This window comes from Lepisosteus platostomus, chromosome 5 (genome assembly GCF_059453375.1).
Source record: "Lepisosteus platostomus isolate fLepPlt1 chromosome 5, fLepPlt1.hap1, whole genome shotgun sequence".
In the NCBI taxonomy this organism is placed as follows: domain Eukaryota; kingdom Metazoa; phylum Chordata; class Actinopteri; order Semionotiformes; family Lepisosteidae; genus Lepisosteus; species Lepisosteus platostomus.
In genome coordinates, this window is record NC_142615.1 from 5070956 (window position 1) to 5086475 (window position 15520).

The 15520-nt window shown below is 46.7% G+C and overlaps 3 protein-coding genes across 25 annotated transcripts in view; 2 read left to right on the top strand and 1 right to left on the bottom strand.

Annotated features, from left to right (window-relative positions):
• LOC148662626 (uncharacterized) overlaps positions 1-15520 on the top strand; it is a 783119-nt gene that overhangs the window by 67152 nt on the left and 700447 nt on the right. For all 11 annotated transcript variants that reach the window (XR_015936828.1, XR_015936829.1, XR_015936827.1 and 8 more), the window contains exon 19: positions 1266-1460. Coding sequence is in view for 5 of the 11 variants with exons in the window: in XM_088632182.1 (XP_088488308.1) it covers positions 1266-1460 (195 nt within the window). In the remaining 6 variants the exon portion in view is untranslated. The remainder of the gene's footprint in view (positions 1-1265; positions 1461-15520) is intronic.
• LOC148662628 (uncharacterized) overlaps positions 1-15520 on the bottom strand; it is a 224638-nt gene that overhangs the window by 30546 nt on the left and 178572 nt on the right. The gene's annotated exons all lie outside the window — the stretch shown is intronic.
• Positions 7662-11260, top strand: LOC148662630 (atlastin-1-like). Of its 8 annotated transcripts, none has more exons than XM_088632319.1 (6): positions 7662-7996; positions 8821-8867; positions 9746-9812; positions 9942-10058; positions 10438-10621; positions 10708-11160. In XM_088632319.1, exons 3-6 carry the CDS (start codon positions 9775-9777, stop codon positions 10942-10944), a joined length of 576 nt encoding a protein of 191 aa, XP_088488445.1. In that variant the 5' UTR covers positions 7662-7996; positions 8821-8867; positions 9746-9774; the 3' UTR covers positions 10945-11160. The 8 variants fall into 8 exon arrangements, with proteins under 8 accessions (XP_088488445.1, XP_088488444.1, XP_088488446.1 ...); XM_088632318.1 differs by having other exon boundaries at positions 7663-7996; positions 9942-10047; positions 10427-10621; positions 10708-11159; XM_088632313.1 differs by having other exon boundaries at positions 7666-7996; positions 9942-10086; positions 10427-10621; positions 10708-11152.

The following is a 15520-nucleotide window of genomic DNA, read 5'->3' on the forward strand; positions in this document are numbered from 1 at the left end:
CAAAATCTGAAGTTAAAAAAAAATCGCTCCGTTTTAGGGGTCTTGCGAGATGGTGTGTGGCATTTCAACACAAATCGTCAACCTTAAAATTCAATGAGTCAAGCTGTCGCATAAATCGGTCTACAGTTGGTGATCATCTAGAAAATTTAAAACGACACAAGCTTCCCCTTCAAGAGTGCGGCTTCATCCCTCTGCTCTCCTCCCCACTGAGAGCTGGTGTGTGGGGAGCGTTCTGGCGCACTATGGCTGCTGTCGCATCATCCAGGTGGGGCTGCACATTGGTGGCGGTAGTGGGATTCCCCATGACCTGTAAAGAGCTTTGAGTGGAGTGTCCAGAAAAGCGCTATATAAGTGTAAGCAATTATTATTATAATTGTAAGCTGTAGAACTGGGTCGAGTCACACACAGTCTTCCATCTAGATTAAATGTTGTACTGCACTTGATCTGCTGGTGTCCACTGTTCCGTTTTTGTTTTGTTGCTATACAATAAGAGATTGTACTGAACGCATTATGCATTTCTGTACTAAAATCCAAACATTTATTCCATCTATCGACCTACACTGTGACAAAGACCTACAAGAAACACTCTTGCTGGCACAGCGTCTTAACAAAACTTGATAAATGTGAAGATTCCTCAGGACAGGAACCAGGGGATCTGTGTGGAGCTGGACTAGGCTGAGGCCTGGGGGGGGTGGGGACAGGATAGAGGTTGCTGGAGTGTCACAGTACAGGTGTATTCTGGGAAAGCTCAGCGGTCAGGCCCAGTGGAGAAGTGTTCTCTGAGCCACAGGCCAGACAAGAGCCACCAGTGTCTGGAGGAGTGGGGGTATCACCAGACGAGATGGCAGCTACAGAGGATCTTATGAAGAGTGAACACACTGATGATTCTGAGAAATGACAGCACTTCTGAGAGATAACAGGGTGAGAGGTGTGGAGACGTGCAGGAACACAGGCCTGGGGGCCTCAGTACAGAAGAAGAAACCCACGGAAACCACAGAAACGGGGAGGGTGTGAGAGTGTGAGAGAGTGCTTGTCAGTAACTGTGTGTGTAATCTACTGGGCTCCACTGGGGTGTCTTCTGCTGGTTTCTGGGGTATCTTGAGGTGGGCTCCTGCTGGTTTCTGGGGTATCTTGAGGTGGGCTCCTGCTGGTGTCTGGGGTATCTTGAGGTGGGCTCCTGCTTGTTTCTGGGGAGCCCTGAGAAGTTTGGGGGACGTAGTGTGATGCCCTCTGCTCTAAAGTGACCCTGTGCTCTGTTTCCTCAGAGATCGATCATACACAACAGCACACTGGGGATAAAGGGGAATGTGGAGCAGAAGGAGAAAGAGCTGCTGACCCGTGTGCAGGGTGAAGTCAGTCCACAGGATTTCCAGGAGTTCTCACAGTTCTTGAGCTCTGAGAGACAGAAGTTCATCATCGAGAGGGCAAAGAAGGAATTCACCGACTTTCTGAATGAGCAGGTGAGTGTGTGTGTGTTTGTGTGAGAAATGGGAAGGGTGTGAGAGAGTGTGGGAGAGAAACTTGGAAGCTGTGAGAGAGTGTGTGTGATCGTTTGTGTGTATAAGAGAGAAAGTGTGTGTGTGTGAGACACGGGGAGGGTGTGAGAATGTGAGAGAGTGCTTGTCAGTGTCGTGTGTGTGTGTAATCTACTGGGCTCCACTGGGGTGTCTTCTGCTTGTGTCTGGGGTCTCTTGAGGTGGGCTCCTGCTGGTTTCTGGGGTCTCTTGAGGTGGGCTCCTGCTTGTGTCTGGGGTACCTGGAGGTGGGCTCCTGCTTGTGTCTGGGGTACCTGGAGGTGGGCTCCTGCTTGTGTCTGGGGTATCTTGAGGTGAGCTCTGAGCAGTTCAGAAGACGTAGTGTGCTGCCCTCTGCTGTAAAACAACCTTGCACCCCGTTTCCTTAGAGAGAGATCAAGCAGAGAAATACCTTCTTGTTTTTGGGGTGTCCTGGGCAGCGAGCTTCTGCTTGTTTTTGGGGTGTCGTTGGGCAGCCACTTGCTTATTTCTGAGGTGTCCGGGGGAAGGTCAGAGGACGTAGGGACGACCGTTTGCACTGAAGTGACCTTGCTCCCCCTTTTCCATAGGGAAAGGTACTGCTGACACGTCCAGACACGATGAAGGAGACAGTGGAGAGAAAGGAGAAGGAGCTGCTGGACTGCGTGCCGGACCAAATTGAATCGTATTTCAAGGAGTATAAAGAGTTTATGGCTGCTGAGCGTAAGAAGTTCCTGCAGAAACACGACATCATGTTTGGCGTGAAGGTGGGCTGTATAGTGCCCGGGTCTGTTCTGACCGCGACTGCGGGCGCGGCTGGAGGCCTGGTTGTCGGAGGCGTTATGGCAGTAAACACTGGGGTTGGGGTGGCAACTAGTGCGGGGGTGGGGGCATTGTCAGCCTTCGCCATGTTCTTCAAGACAAAGACAAAGACAAAGACGAAGTCACAGTGACACCCATCCTCTCGAACCCCGAGCCAGACCCACAGAGAGACTATCGAATCCATTCTTTATCCTCAGGTGTCTTTTCTTCACTAGAGACCACAGGTACAGGGTGCAGACATGGGAACCACTGTGCGCCGTGCAGAGGGGTGAACAGTAGGGGGCGCTACAGCCCCAGGTGGAGTTTTCAGTAATGAGGAAATTCCTGGACATGCACTAGAGGCCATTGGTGCTGAGGACTCCCTCTCTGTGTCCACAGTGCCCAACATTCTCCTACAGACCTTGATATGAACCCTGTCCAGCAGCCCTCCTGCTGTGGTGGGAACAGAAATCATCTGGATTTCTCTCCTTCCCCTGTTACAGAGACTCAAACCAGCACAAGCCCTTAAACACTTTGCTCAGTCAGGTGGGTTTGAGTCTTTTATATGACTCTACAGAGAGTCACAGCACCTATAACAAAGAAATACACAAACACAAGCTTGTTAATTGAGACCTAATTAGCTAGTCCAGGTTCATTCTCTCCTCAGGCCTTCATTAATTGAGACTTCACTGGTGCAGGGTAACTTCATCTCAGGTCTACAGTTGTGCATTGAGAATTCACCAGTGCAGGGTAACTTCTCCCCAGATCTACAGTTGTGAATTGAGACTTCACTGGTGCAGGGTAACTTCTCCCCAGATCTACAGTTGTGAATTAAGACTTCACTGGTGCAGGGTAACTTCTCCCCAGATCTACAGTTGTGAATTGAGACTTCACTGGTGCAGGGTAACTTCTCCCCAGATCTACAGTTGTGAATTGAGACTTCACTGGTGCAGGGTAACCTCTCCCCAGGTCTACAGTTGTGAATTGAGACTTCACTGGTGCAGGGTAACTTCTAGCCAGGTGTACAGTTGTGAATTGAGACTTCACTGGTGCAGGGTAACTTCTCCCCAGATCTACAGTTGTGAATTAAGACTTCACCAGTGCAGGGTAACTTCTCCCCAGATCTACAGTTGTGAATTGAGACTTCACTGGTGCAGGGTAACTTCTCCCCAGATCTACAGTTGTGAATTGAGACTTCACTGGTGCAGGGTAACGTCTCCCCAGGTGTACAGTTATGAATTGAGACTTCACTGGTACAGGGTAACTTCTCCCCAGGTCTACAGCTGTGAACTGAGACTTTACTGGTGCAGGGTAACTTCTCCCCAGATCTACAGTTGTGAACTGAGACTTCACTGGTGCAGGGTAACGTCTCGCCAGATCTACAGTTGTTATGAATCCTCAATAGTGGAGAGTAACGTCTCCTCAGGTCTACAGCTAGCAGGACCTATAAGCCTGCCTGACAGGTTTTTGAACTCGAGTTCAGACAAGACTCTTTGTTTACTTCATGTTTCAGGATGATTGTGCCTTTCAGAGATTAAAATGAATAAAAACTACATATCTCAGGTGTCTTTGGGTTTTCAGTCTGACTCCAGCAATTTCCACTCACCTATCTTTGAAATAAACTACAACTCCATTCTACCCACAATCCTCCCAGAAGCAGCCCACATGACCACATGAGAACATGCAAACTCCACCCAGATAACACCCCAGGACCAGAACTGAAACCAAGGCACCAGAGCCATGAGACAGCAATACTAACAACGGCTTGGTTTAAGATCTGATGTTTTCACACTGCTGCCTTCAAGCTGTTGTGCAGCAAAGCCCTCTCTGCCAGAATTGTATTTCAAGTCTAAGTTCTGAAACAAATTGTCTCTTCTAGAAAATCAAACTGCAATTAAAATGCTGCCGAGCTTGTTGAGTCAATTTAGTCAAACAGAAAACATACAGCTGATGCATATATATATATAAACATCTGCATTCATAATATTGGGAACTATGATAAAAAGAAAGGAGACAGTAATCTATTGGTTTAAGTTGAAAGACCAGTGTCCCAGTATTCCCAGAGCAATCCCAGACAGCCTGAGTGAGGAGACCCTGCAGTCAGACTGGAGCACTGTGTCCTCTGCAGTCACACTGACCTGCGGACACAACACAATAGAACACAGCTTGGCAACATCACCAGTAAAATAAAGTGAAAGATTCTACACACATCATACTGAGAGAACAGGACTCTACATACACCTTGTACTGAGAGAACAGGACTCTACACACACCTTGTACTGAGAGAACAGGACTCTTCACACACCTTGTACTGAGAGATCTGGACTCTACACACACCTTGTACTGAGAGAACAGGACTCTTCACACACCTTGTACTGAGAGATCTGGACTCTACACACACCTTGTACTCATCCATCCACGGTGAGGAGATGTCCAAAGTAGCTGACTTCAGTGGCGCAGATCGTGCTTTTCTCTGGGTTGAGTCGGACTCCTCGCTCTCGGGACCGTTGTAGCATAGTGCGAAGGTCCCTGTCGTGTTCCTCCTTGGTTCTCCCATAGACCAAGAAGTCATCAACAATCGTTGTCACACCTTCGAGGCCTTCACATGTCTCATGGATCTTCCGCTGAAACTCGTCTTGAGCTGGGCAGGCGTAGGAATCTGTTGAACGTGTTGAACGTGGTTAGTTTTGATGACTCTTCTGTGAGCTTGACAGCCCAATAACCTGACCTAGCATCCAGGACACTGAAATAGCGCGCTCCAGCCAACTTTGGTGTAATGTCCTCAAACGTCGGCAAGGGGTAGTGTGGACGTTTGAAAGCCTTGTTCAGATCCCTTGGATCAAGGCATACTCGGAGTTTACCCGTGCGAGGTTTCTCCACCACCACAAGTGCATTAACCCATTCCATTGGCTCTGTGACTCTGGCAATGATGCCGGACTTCTCCATGTTGTGCGACTCCTCCTTAAGACGGCTCCGCAGTGCATGAGGTATGCGTCTCGGTGGGTATACTACAGGAACTGCATTTGGTTTGAGGTGGATAGTGCATTCACCTGCAAAAAGCCCAATTCCTGTAAAGACATCTGCAAAATCTTGTAAGATTGGCTTTGTCTCAGTGGGAGGGGTGGTCACAGATAAGACTAGTTTAATACACGGTGCAGTGTGACTGCAGAGGAGACAGTGCTCCAGTCTGACTGCAGGGTCTCCTCACTCAGGCTGTCTGGGACTGCTCTGGGTTAACTGGGACATTGGTCTTTCAACTAACACTAAGAGAACGCTTATATTTGGTGATAGTTTGATATTTTCTTAGCATGTTTACTATTGTGAGATGTCTTATTTATAACATTTATAAATACTCCTTCATTTGTTCCTGTAACGTCCATCAGCCATAGTCACTTTATTCACCCACTTTTAATTTATCAAGCCGACTGAACTTATTTAGTCACATTTTACTTCTGCAGTGTAATGTTTGTATGAATAATGCATGCAGTTATAATGAAGTAAAATAAAATGTATTTCTATTTTAACACATAAGATTATAGCACAAAAGGCACCAGTCTTTTGTTGCAATATAAAGTGTATTGAGTGATCAAATAAGAGAAATAATTGTGCAATAAAGGGTTAAATGCAAACAGATTTAGATTAAATCAAAAACCAGAGATCACCTGGAAGGTTACATTTAAAACTAGACAAGTGCGGGGCTTTCAATAAGATTGTAAACTACGAAAGGCTGAATGCGAGACAGCAAGCTTATAACTGTCACACACCTCTCCTGTTTCACTTTCATTCTCAGAAGAAAGGAAGCTCAGCGTGCAGCACATCCTTCTGTGGTTTCCATGGGTTACTGTACTGAGGCCCCCAGGCCTGTGTTCCTGCACGTCTCCACACCTCTCACCCTGTTATCTCTCAGAAGTGCTGTCATTTCTCAGAATCATCAGTGTGTTCACTCTTCATAAGATCCTCTGTAGCTGCCATCTCGTCTGGTGATACCCCCACTCCTCCAGACACTGGTGGCTCTTGCCTGGCCTGTGGTTCGGAGAACACTTCTCCACTGGGCTTGACCGATGAGCTTTCCCAGAATACACCTGTACTTTGACACTCCAGCAACCTCTGTCCTGTCCCCCCCCCACCCAGGCCTCAGCCTAGTCCAGCTCCACACAGATCCCCTAGTTCCTGTCCTGAGGAATCTTCACATTTTTCAAGTTTTGTTAAGACGCTGTGCCAGCAAGAGCTCTAAGGAGTGTTTCTTGTAGGTCTTTGTCACAGTGTAGGGCGATAGATGGATAGGATTTAGTACAGAAATGCATAATGCGTTCAGTACAATCTCTTATTGTATAGCAACAAAACAAAAATGGAACAGTGGACACCAGCAGATCATGTGCAGTACAACATTTAATCTAGATGGAAGACTGTGTGTGACTCGACCCAGTTCTACAGCTTACAATTATAATAATAATTGCTTACACTTATATAGCGCTTTTCTGGACACTCCACTCAAAGCGCTTTACAGGTCATGGGGAATCCCACTACCATCACCAGTGTGCAGCCCCACCTGGATGATGTGACGGCAACCATAGTGCGCCAGAACGCTCCCCACACACCAGCTCTCAGTGGGGAGGAGAGCAGAGCGATGAAGCCGCACTCTTGAAGGGGAAGCTTGTGTCGTTTTAAATGTTCCAGATGATCACCACCTGTAGACCGATTTATGCGACAACTTTACTCATTGAATGTTAAGGTTGACGATTTGTGTTGAAATGCCACACACCATCTCGCAAGACCCCTAAAACGGAGCGATTTTTTTTTAACTTCAGATTTTGGATATTAAGACACTTTCTGGATGTATTTGGTTAGCCCGTGACGCTGGGCGATGTACGCACCTGTTGAAAACGACCATCCCATTCCTGTCGGAGAATTGACGCTGTCTGATCGGACAGTATTGACAAAATGTATCGTCAATTGTATCGTTAAGCGCCTTGGGGCAACCTTGTTGTGATTATATTATATAAAAATAAATTGAATTGAATTAATAAGGGCAGTGTGCACATGGTCCTTCATAGCTCACAGTATTTGCCCATCCACAACAAACACAGGAAATATTGCCTGAAAACAGAAAATTACTTTAGTTTTAGCCCTGCTGATCCGTATCTGTACACCGCGTTGTTCTGTGGGCCTGGCATCCCTCACGCTGCTGCAATTGAAACATTTCAGGGGTTGAACGGCTTACGCAGACCAAGTTTTCAACCAGATCTGAAACTTTCCCATCTCATTTAAAACAAAACAACTTCCACCTTTCGATTTGACGTCTTTGTTTTTTTGTTGTTGCTCTGTGCTTCCTGCTGCACCTTCCTGCTTGTGCTGTGCGGTCAGTTCAGGAGCTTGCAAGCTGTTGAACAGCAGCTGCGTCTTCACCGCCAGCATCAAGAAGAATTAAATGGTGGGTTATCAACAGAAAACAGAGTAAAAAAAAAGTCTCTTCTCCTGCTGTACCCACCCGTGTTGGAGTTGGTTCTCCCAGAGATTTTACGGTCATTTCGGATAAAAGGAAACGTGTGGTTGATCCAATCAGAAACCGACCCGTGAGAATCGGGTGAATTAATTAACAAACTGAGGGAGGAGGTGGCTGAGTCGATGACCTGAGGCCAGACGTTACGGATTTGTGAGGTATTGTGAGTCTTCAGGAATCACCAGGAGTGTTGGAACAGCTGGTAAGGTTGTATTCATCCACTGCGATATTTATTGACGTGTTCTAATTGAAATCAATCAATCAATCAGGGTTTATTTATTGATCAATGCACGAACAGTGTGGCATACAGCGGTGTTGTCGGCAATGAAGTGCTTTGGAAGAAGTAATAGGTTTATTCTCTGCTGAAAACAGAAGAAAGAAAACACACAACATTTCGGCTGTGAAGCTTTCTACAGGTGTTTTAATTGTGTTATACAGTCGTTATAAAGTACATAAAGTAATCTGACAAAAACATATTTTGAAGTGAATGCTTGAAAAACATGAAAAAAAACAAAACCTTTTTCATAATAGTTACACACATGACTACAACCTGGACTGATTTGTCACAGATGTAAGTACTGTAGAAATTAAATGTTTTTTTTCTAATGCAGTGTTGCCGTGAGTAATGACCAAAACAACTTCAGGCTAAAATTCACTGATGTAATTGTGAAGGTAGAAAAAAAGGTGTGAAAAAAAAGTTAAAAAGGATGACAGGCCTTGATATTACAAGGGGTTATTGGAAATTCTGCCTAGGAATGAAGAATGTACAAGTATGAATTATTTCTACATATACAGGACCTTTCAAAAGAATTCAGACCCTTGACCAATTCTGGCATTTTACTGAATTACAAAACCTACATTGAAATTGAGTTCTCTGTGATATTTATATTTCTAAGAACTGAAATGCATCATTAATTATTTTAATGTGACACTGTTTTATATTAGGAAATATTCTTAAGAAAAATAAAAAAACTGAAATCTGCTGTTTGTATAAATATTCAATCCCCACATTTTAACATTTTATAGAGCCACCTTTTACAACAATAACCAGGACAGAAGCAGGACAGAAACAGGTAATATAAGATACAAGATCACTGACTGATACTGTGTTACCCTGCTCTGATCTGTCAGTGTGTGATTGCTACTATGTGTTACCCTGCTCTGATATGTCAGTGTGTGACTGATACTGTGTGTTACACTACTCTGATCTGTCAGTGTGTGATGAGTACTGGTTGTTATGCTGCTCTGATCTGTCAGTGTGTGATGAGTACTGTGTGTTACCCTGCTCTGATCTGTCAGAGTGTGATTGATACTGTGTGTTACCCTGCTCTGATCTGTCAGTGTGTGATTGACACTCTGCTACACTGCTTTGATCTGTCAGTGTGTGATGAGTACTGTGTGTTACCCTGCTCTGATCTGTCAGTGTGTGATTGCTACTGTGTGTTACACTGCTCTGATCTGTCAGTGTGTGATGAGTACTGTGTTATGCTGCTCTGATCTGTCAGTGTGTGATTGCTACTGTGTGTTACACTGCTCTGATCTGTCAATATGTGATCAGTACTATGCGTTACACTGCTCTGATCTGTCAATATGTGATCAGTACTATGCGTTACACTGCTCTGATCTGTCAATATGTGATCAGTACTATGTCTTACCCTGCTCTGATCTGTCAATATGTGATCAGTACTATGCGTTACACTGCTCTGATCTGTCAATATGTGATCAGAACTATGCGTTACACTGCTCTGATCTGTCAATATGTGATCAGAACTATGCGTTACACTGCTCTGATCTGTCAATATGTGATCAGTACTATGTGTTACCCTGCTCTGATCTGTCAGTGTGTGATTGATACTGTGTGTTACTTTGCTCTCATCTGTCAGTGTGTGTATTTATTTATGCAATCATGCTTGAATTGGACCTTGTTCCTGTTTTTTCTTTGTCTAAACAGGATTATTGTGACTTGGGACAGTAGCAGTCATGGGCAATTCTGATTCTCATAACCTGTCGGAGAGAAGGTACTATTACGATTTAAACTCAAATGCATCTCAGGTCTAGGACAGCTGGTCCGGCCATTCAAGTCCTGTGCTGTCTTTGGCTCTGGAGTGGCTCTGATCACGTCTCAGTCTCTCTCTCCTCTGCTCCAGCATGTCTTTAGACCCCCTGATTCCTGAGCCTGAGCAGGAGGAGGTAGAGAGCCCCCTGCTGTCAGAGCCTCAGTGCTCCAGCTCCTTGGGCAGTTCCTCCAGGCCTGAAATTATCCAGTGTGACCACGAGTTCACGAGAGAGGAGGTGAGATGTGGTTTTGTTTTCTGCTGGGTGACACAGAGGCTGGTTTATGGAACGCTGGGTCTCTTCTTCATGACGCCACCAGCCTGCCAACCAGGCTACAGGGGGCATTTTGAAACCCAGATGCACTTGCGCCGCCCTGCTGGGGAATCCTGGTGCTGCAGGTGCAAAGTGTACACCGTGGGATGGGTGGACATTAACTGACCTGTGATCCTCGTGCAGTGGCAAGCACTCTATCGGAGAGAGGCGCCATTCCAGTGAGCATCAGCACTCTGCTCCACACTCCCACTACCCTCTGTGTAAAGACCTCCTGGTCTCAGTTTTAAATGTGTTCCACCTCCAGGGCCCTGGCAGGCCCATTCAGCTGGTCCAGGCCAGGCCTGATGGCTCCCTCCTGTTCCAAGAGGACGTGCTTCGGCAGTGCTTCCTCTGCTCAGATGTGAGGGAGACTCCGGTCTGCGTGGTGTCTATTGTCGGGGAGAGGAGGAAGGGCAAGTCCTTCCTCCTCAACTACCTCCTTCGCAAGCTGTCTAACATGGTGAGAGCACCCCACCCCCTCCACTCTCTGTGTAAAGCAGCGTTTTATGGCCCTGGTTGTGAAAGCTCCCTTTCTTGTGGACTCAGGACGAGTGGGACAGGATGAGTGACAGTGAGCCTCTGCGAGGGTTCGAGTGGCGGCCTGGAACTGAGACCATGACGAAGGGTGTGTTCATCTGGAGCCAGCCTCTGTTCCTGGAGACGCAGAAGGGCAAGGCAAGCACCGTCCGAGCTGGGAATTTGTCTGTTGTAGGGGGTACGACTCGATGGCTCAGACAGGTGCTGGTCCAACTCAGTCATTCACAGACCCTGCAGGCATCTTGAACAGGCAGGAACAAGAGCTCTTCTGCCCCTCACCAGCCCCTGGGACCCCCTTGTCCACACTCGGGGCATCTGTGTGACAAACCGGAAACCGTTCTCTGCTCAGGAGTGGGAAGATTCAGGTCATTGAGCCATTGGCTGGGCAGCTTGCTCCACACTCCCCCCACCCTTTGTGTAAAGCTCTTCCAGCTGTGTCTTGGTACTGGAGGGGAGGGGGGGGGGACAGATGACCACTGCAGCTCTGCTCTGAACACTCTGTCTCTGTCCCCTCTGTCCAGTTGGCCGTCTTCCTGGTGGACACTGAGGGCTCCGTGGATCTGTCGCGGGAGATGGAGCTGAGCGTGAAGCTGTGTGCCCTGAGCGTCTTTCTCAGCTCGCACGTGGTGAGAATTGTGGGGCCTTGTCCCACCTTCCGGGGTGACTGTGAGCCCCTTGCTGCCTCCCAGAGAGCTCACCTGTCCCCCCCTGTCCTCTCTCCCAGATCTTCAACGTCCACACTGATGTGAAGACAACAGACCTGGACTACCTGGAGGTACAGAGCTCGGCCGCGGTCTTATCCCCCGATGTGCTGGGCAGCGCCTGAGCAAGGGAGCTGTGGTGCAGCTGGGGGCTGAAACCAGGAGCCTCTCGGTATCACAGGTCCTTCAGCTGGGACTGTGGACCGGGGTGTGAGTTCGCCCCCTGCTGGTGACATGTGGCATGAGTGCAGCACTGCATGACTCGAGGTGCTGTTGTGTGTGATGCTCTGTGCTGCCTGGTTTCCCTCACACAGCTATATGAGTAGGCAAGTCCCATCTTTCCCAATGTGTGTCTGCCTGTGTATGTGATTGGATTTGTATATTTGTTTTATATGTGCATCCATGTTTGTTTTTATGAGTACCAGCATCCATATCACTCCGAAACTCACAACTGGCAGCCCCCCCCACTGAAGCTCAGCAGGTGTGAGCCTGGTCAGTACCTGGAGGGGAGACTCCTGGGAAAAACTAAGGTTGCTGCTGGAAGAGGTGTTAGTGGGGCCAGCAGGGGGCGCTCTCACCCTGCGGTCTGTGTGGGTCCTAATGCCCCAGTATAGTGAGGGGGACACTAGACTGTAAACAGATACCGTCCTTCAGATGAGACGTAAAACCGAGGTCCTGACTCTCTGTGGTCATTAAAAATCCCAGGGCGTTTCTCGAGAAGAGTAGGGGTGTAACCCCGGTGTCCTGGCCAAATTTCCCATTGGCCCTTACCCATCATGACCTCCTAATAACCCCCCCTCTCTGAACTGGCTTCATCACTCTGCTCCGCACTGAGAGCTTGTGGGTGGGGAGCGTTCTGGCGCACTATGGCTGCCGTCGCATCATCCAGGTGGGGCTGCACACTGGTGGTGGTAGTGGGATTCCCCATTACCTGTAAAGCACTTTGAGTGGAGTGTCCAGAAAAGCGCTATAAATGTAAGCAATTATTATTATTACCTCTGTCTCTATCAGACTGTCTGACAGATTCAAATTCTGTCTCAGGATTATTGCCATGAGTGGTAAATTACACTGTTGCCAAAACAGAGATAATTAACTCTGCAATTACAGACAGTTTTAATAAAGAGAACCGATGGCTGTCTCTCTCTGTCTCTGCCTGCCTCTGACACACGGATGGCCTGTGTTTACTCTGTTTGCAGCTGCTGCATCTTGTGGTACAAAAGGGGGGAGCCGCCTTTGACCTGCAGCATTTTCAGGTACGAACTTTACTCTTCAGTGAACAGAAAAAAGTTCAGATCTGTTTTATCACCTGCAAACCAGGTGATGTCTTTTTTACCTGGACATGTAAAAATAACATGTTATAATAAACTTTATTTTATGTAAAGGAACAAATATGTTAATTCCAGGCTGAAAAGAGAAGAAACGTTTCTGTTTTCTCTCTTCTCTTTTCAGCAGGGAATAAACCTGTTACTTGTTCCTTTGCAGCCTGCACATGCTGACGCAGCTCCCTCACTTGAACTACTTTGTTTTATGTAGCATGTTTTAAAAGTATCATCTCAAAGTTCTTAACTTTAGAAAACCATTATAAGCAAATGCCAAAGTATATAAAATAACAAATAAGTAAGACAGGTGGTTCGAGGTGCAGCAGTAGTCACTAATTAAGTAATAGTAAGTAATTGGTTCAATAAAAGCCTTTCAGAACAGAAAGGTTTTGATTCTAGATTGGAAAGAGCTCAGGGAGTGTGATTCTCTGATGTACTTGGGGATACATTTCCAGAGCTCTGGGGCAGAGCAGGAGAAGACCCTGTCACCCATGGAGTGTAGACATGCTTGGGAGACAATTAGGAGACCAGAGTTAGAAGAGCGAAGGTTGTGAGGTGGGGAGTAGGGTGATAAAAGTTCAGACAGGTACTGAGGTGCCAAGCCATGTAGAGCCTTATAGGTGAGCAGGAGGATTTTGAAGTTGACATGAAACCTGACAGGACGTCACTGCAGGGATTCCAGGATAGGAGTAATGTGATCACTTGCACCTGAGCAGGAAGTCAAGCTAGGGTCACTCCTAAATTCTTCAATTTTGATTAAAATTCAAGCACAGCGCTGTCCACAGATAGGGCTACTACACTGGCTTTACCTTAGTGTAACACAGGTGCTGAGCAGCATGACTTCAGTCTTGTTGTAGTTTAAGATAAGGAGATTTGGAGTCACCCAGGCTTTTATATTAGAGATACAGTCAGTGCAGAGACAGCCACTTCAGTGTCAGGCTTAGTACAGATATAGCTTTAAGCATCATCAGCGTTGAAATGATAGATCAGACCATGTGATCTTAATAATTGACCACGTAGATACAAGTCAATGCTGAATAGTAGAGCCCCTGGCATCAGATAAGACCTGAACCATTTGGGAGCAGTGTCAGAAACTGCAAACACAGTCTCAACACAAGAGAGTAAGATCTCATGGTTAACAGTGACGAAAGCAGCACTGAAGTCTAAAAGGATAGGAAGAGAAACAGAGTCTGAAGCCATAAACAGATTGTTAGGGACTTTGACCAGGGCGGTTTCTGTGCTGTCTGATTGTCTTATAAGGGTTTGAAGAGGTTATTTTGTTGAGGACAACAGGGCAGGGAGAGGAGAGACAGGATTGAAATAAAACACAAGAAATGGAGGGTATGTAGCAGACTCGTAGGCAGACTCATAGGCAGCTGGTGGATTTAATGAGCAATACCAGTTTACTAAGGCATGCAGTGTCCACTTGGAAGAAAGCAGATTTGCAGGCATCATAACAGCAGTCAGAATTCACTCAGAGTATTGATTAAGCTAATCAATCTCTTGGGAGAAGAAGGATTTCAATCATTCTCAAGCACGTGTTATTACTTGAGCTGCGCCATAGGACGGTGACAGAGGCTCTTCTATAGAGCTAGATAAGATTTCATGACTTTGTAAGGTAAGCTGATATGAGATCTTTCTCAATCTCTAATAAAGGGGTTCTATTTCCTGGTGCGGGACTGGACACAAACTCAAGAATGTGGACAGACTGGAGGATCCCGACACCTGGAGAGAATCATCCAGGTAGGAGAAGTACTGTGGACCTTATATATATAGCCCTGACCTGTACTGAGAACGACAAAGAATTACTGATTCTCTAGACTGGTCAGGAGGTACAACAGTGCCACCAACAGACGAAGAGATTCGAAGAGATTCTGTTCCTCCAGCCTGTCAGTGTGGGACACTCCCTTCAGACTGGAGAGACTCAGTTCCTCCAGCCTGTCGGTGTGAGACACTCCACTCAAGCACAGAGGGCTGGCATCCTACCCCTTTCCTGAGTCGACATGTCTGTCTGTGCTTTCAGCGCCTGGAGAAGTCCGGGACAAACAAGCAGGCTCTGAGGATCATCAAGGAGAAGAAACCACGCTGTCACCTTATGCCCTTACCTGGGGACCAACTGCTTTGGAGCCAACAAGGAACCATGCAAGGTAAAAACCAGACAGCTTCACTCCCAGAGCAGTGTCACTGAGGAGCCACATGGAGGCGGTGTTGAGCTGTGAAAATTAGATCCCCTAGTAGTCCAGTCTAAGTTCAAGACTATAGAGCTTCAGGATCTTCAGTTGACTCATTTGTTTCCTTGTTGTGTGTTTCTAAGAAATGAATGAACAGTTTCAGCACTGCCTGAAAGAGTTCATCAACCACATTGGCCAGGTCCTGCAGACGACACGGTCAACCGTGACAGGAAAGACACTGGCAGGGAAATTCAAGGTAAGACATTATTCACTGAATCAGTCAACATCCATCACTACACCACTAGGGTACAACACCTCAAAGAGCAGCGTAGAAACCAGTACAGTGCAGTAAAGCCCAGTGAGATCATGGTAGAAACACAGTACAGTGCAGTAAACTACAAGTCATTCAGTGTGTACAGGGTGATGTCAGCCATCAGTTGTTCTAATGTGATTTCTTTCAGTTGTTGAGAATGAATGGTCTTAGAAAGAGTTAAGCCCAGTGAAGCCTCACTTACCTTATTATTTTCTCTGTAGGAGATGGCACATATGATTCTGAAAAGCAACTACAGAATTTCCTCTCCTGCAGAGGTGAGTCTCACTCTTTCCTGCTGACCCAGAAAATCTTTTAATC

Excerpts from the sequence above, each read along its gene's own strand:
- LOC148662630 (XM_088632317.1), top strand. The coding sequence starts at position 9,775 with ATGGGCAATTCTGATTCTCATAACCTGTCGGAGAGAAG. Across the intron at positions 10,087-10,426 it reads ACGAGTTCACGAGAGAGGAG|GGCCCTGGCAGGCCCATTCA; the intron begins GTGAGATGTGGT and ends TTCCACCTCCAG. Across the intron at positions 10,622-10,707 it reads TTCGCAAGCTGTCTAACATG|GACGAGTGGGACAGGATGAG; the intron begins GTGAGAGCACCC and ends TTGTGGACTCAG.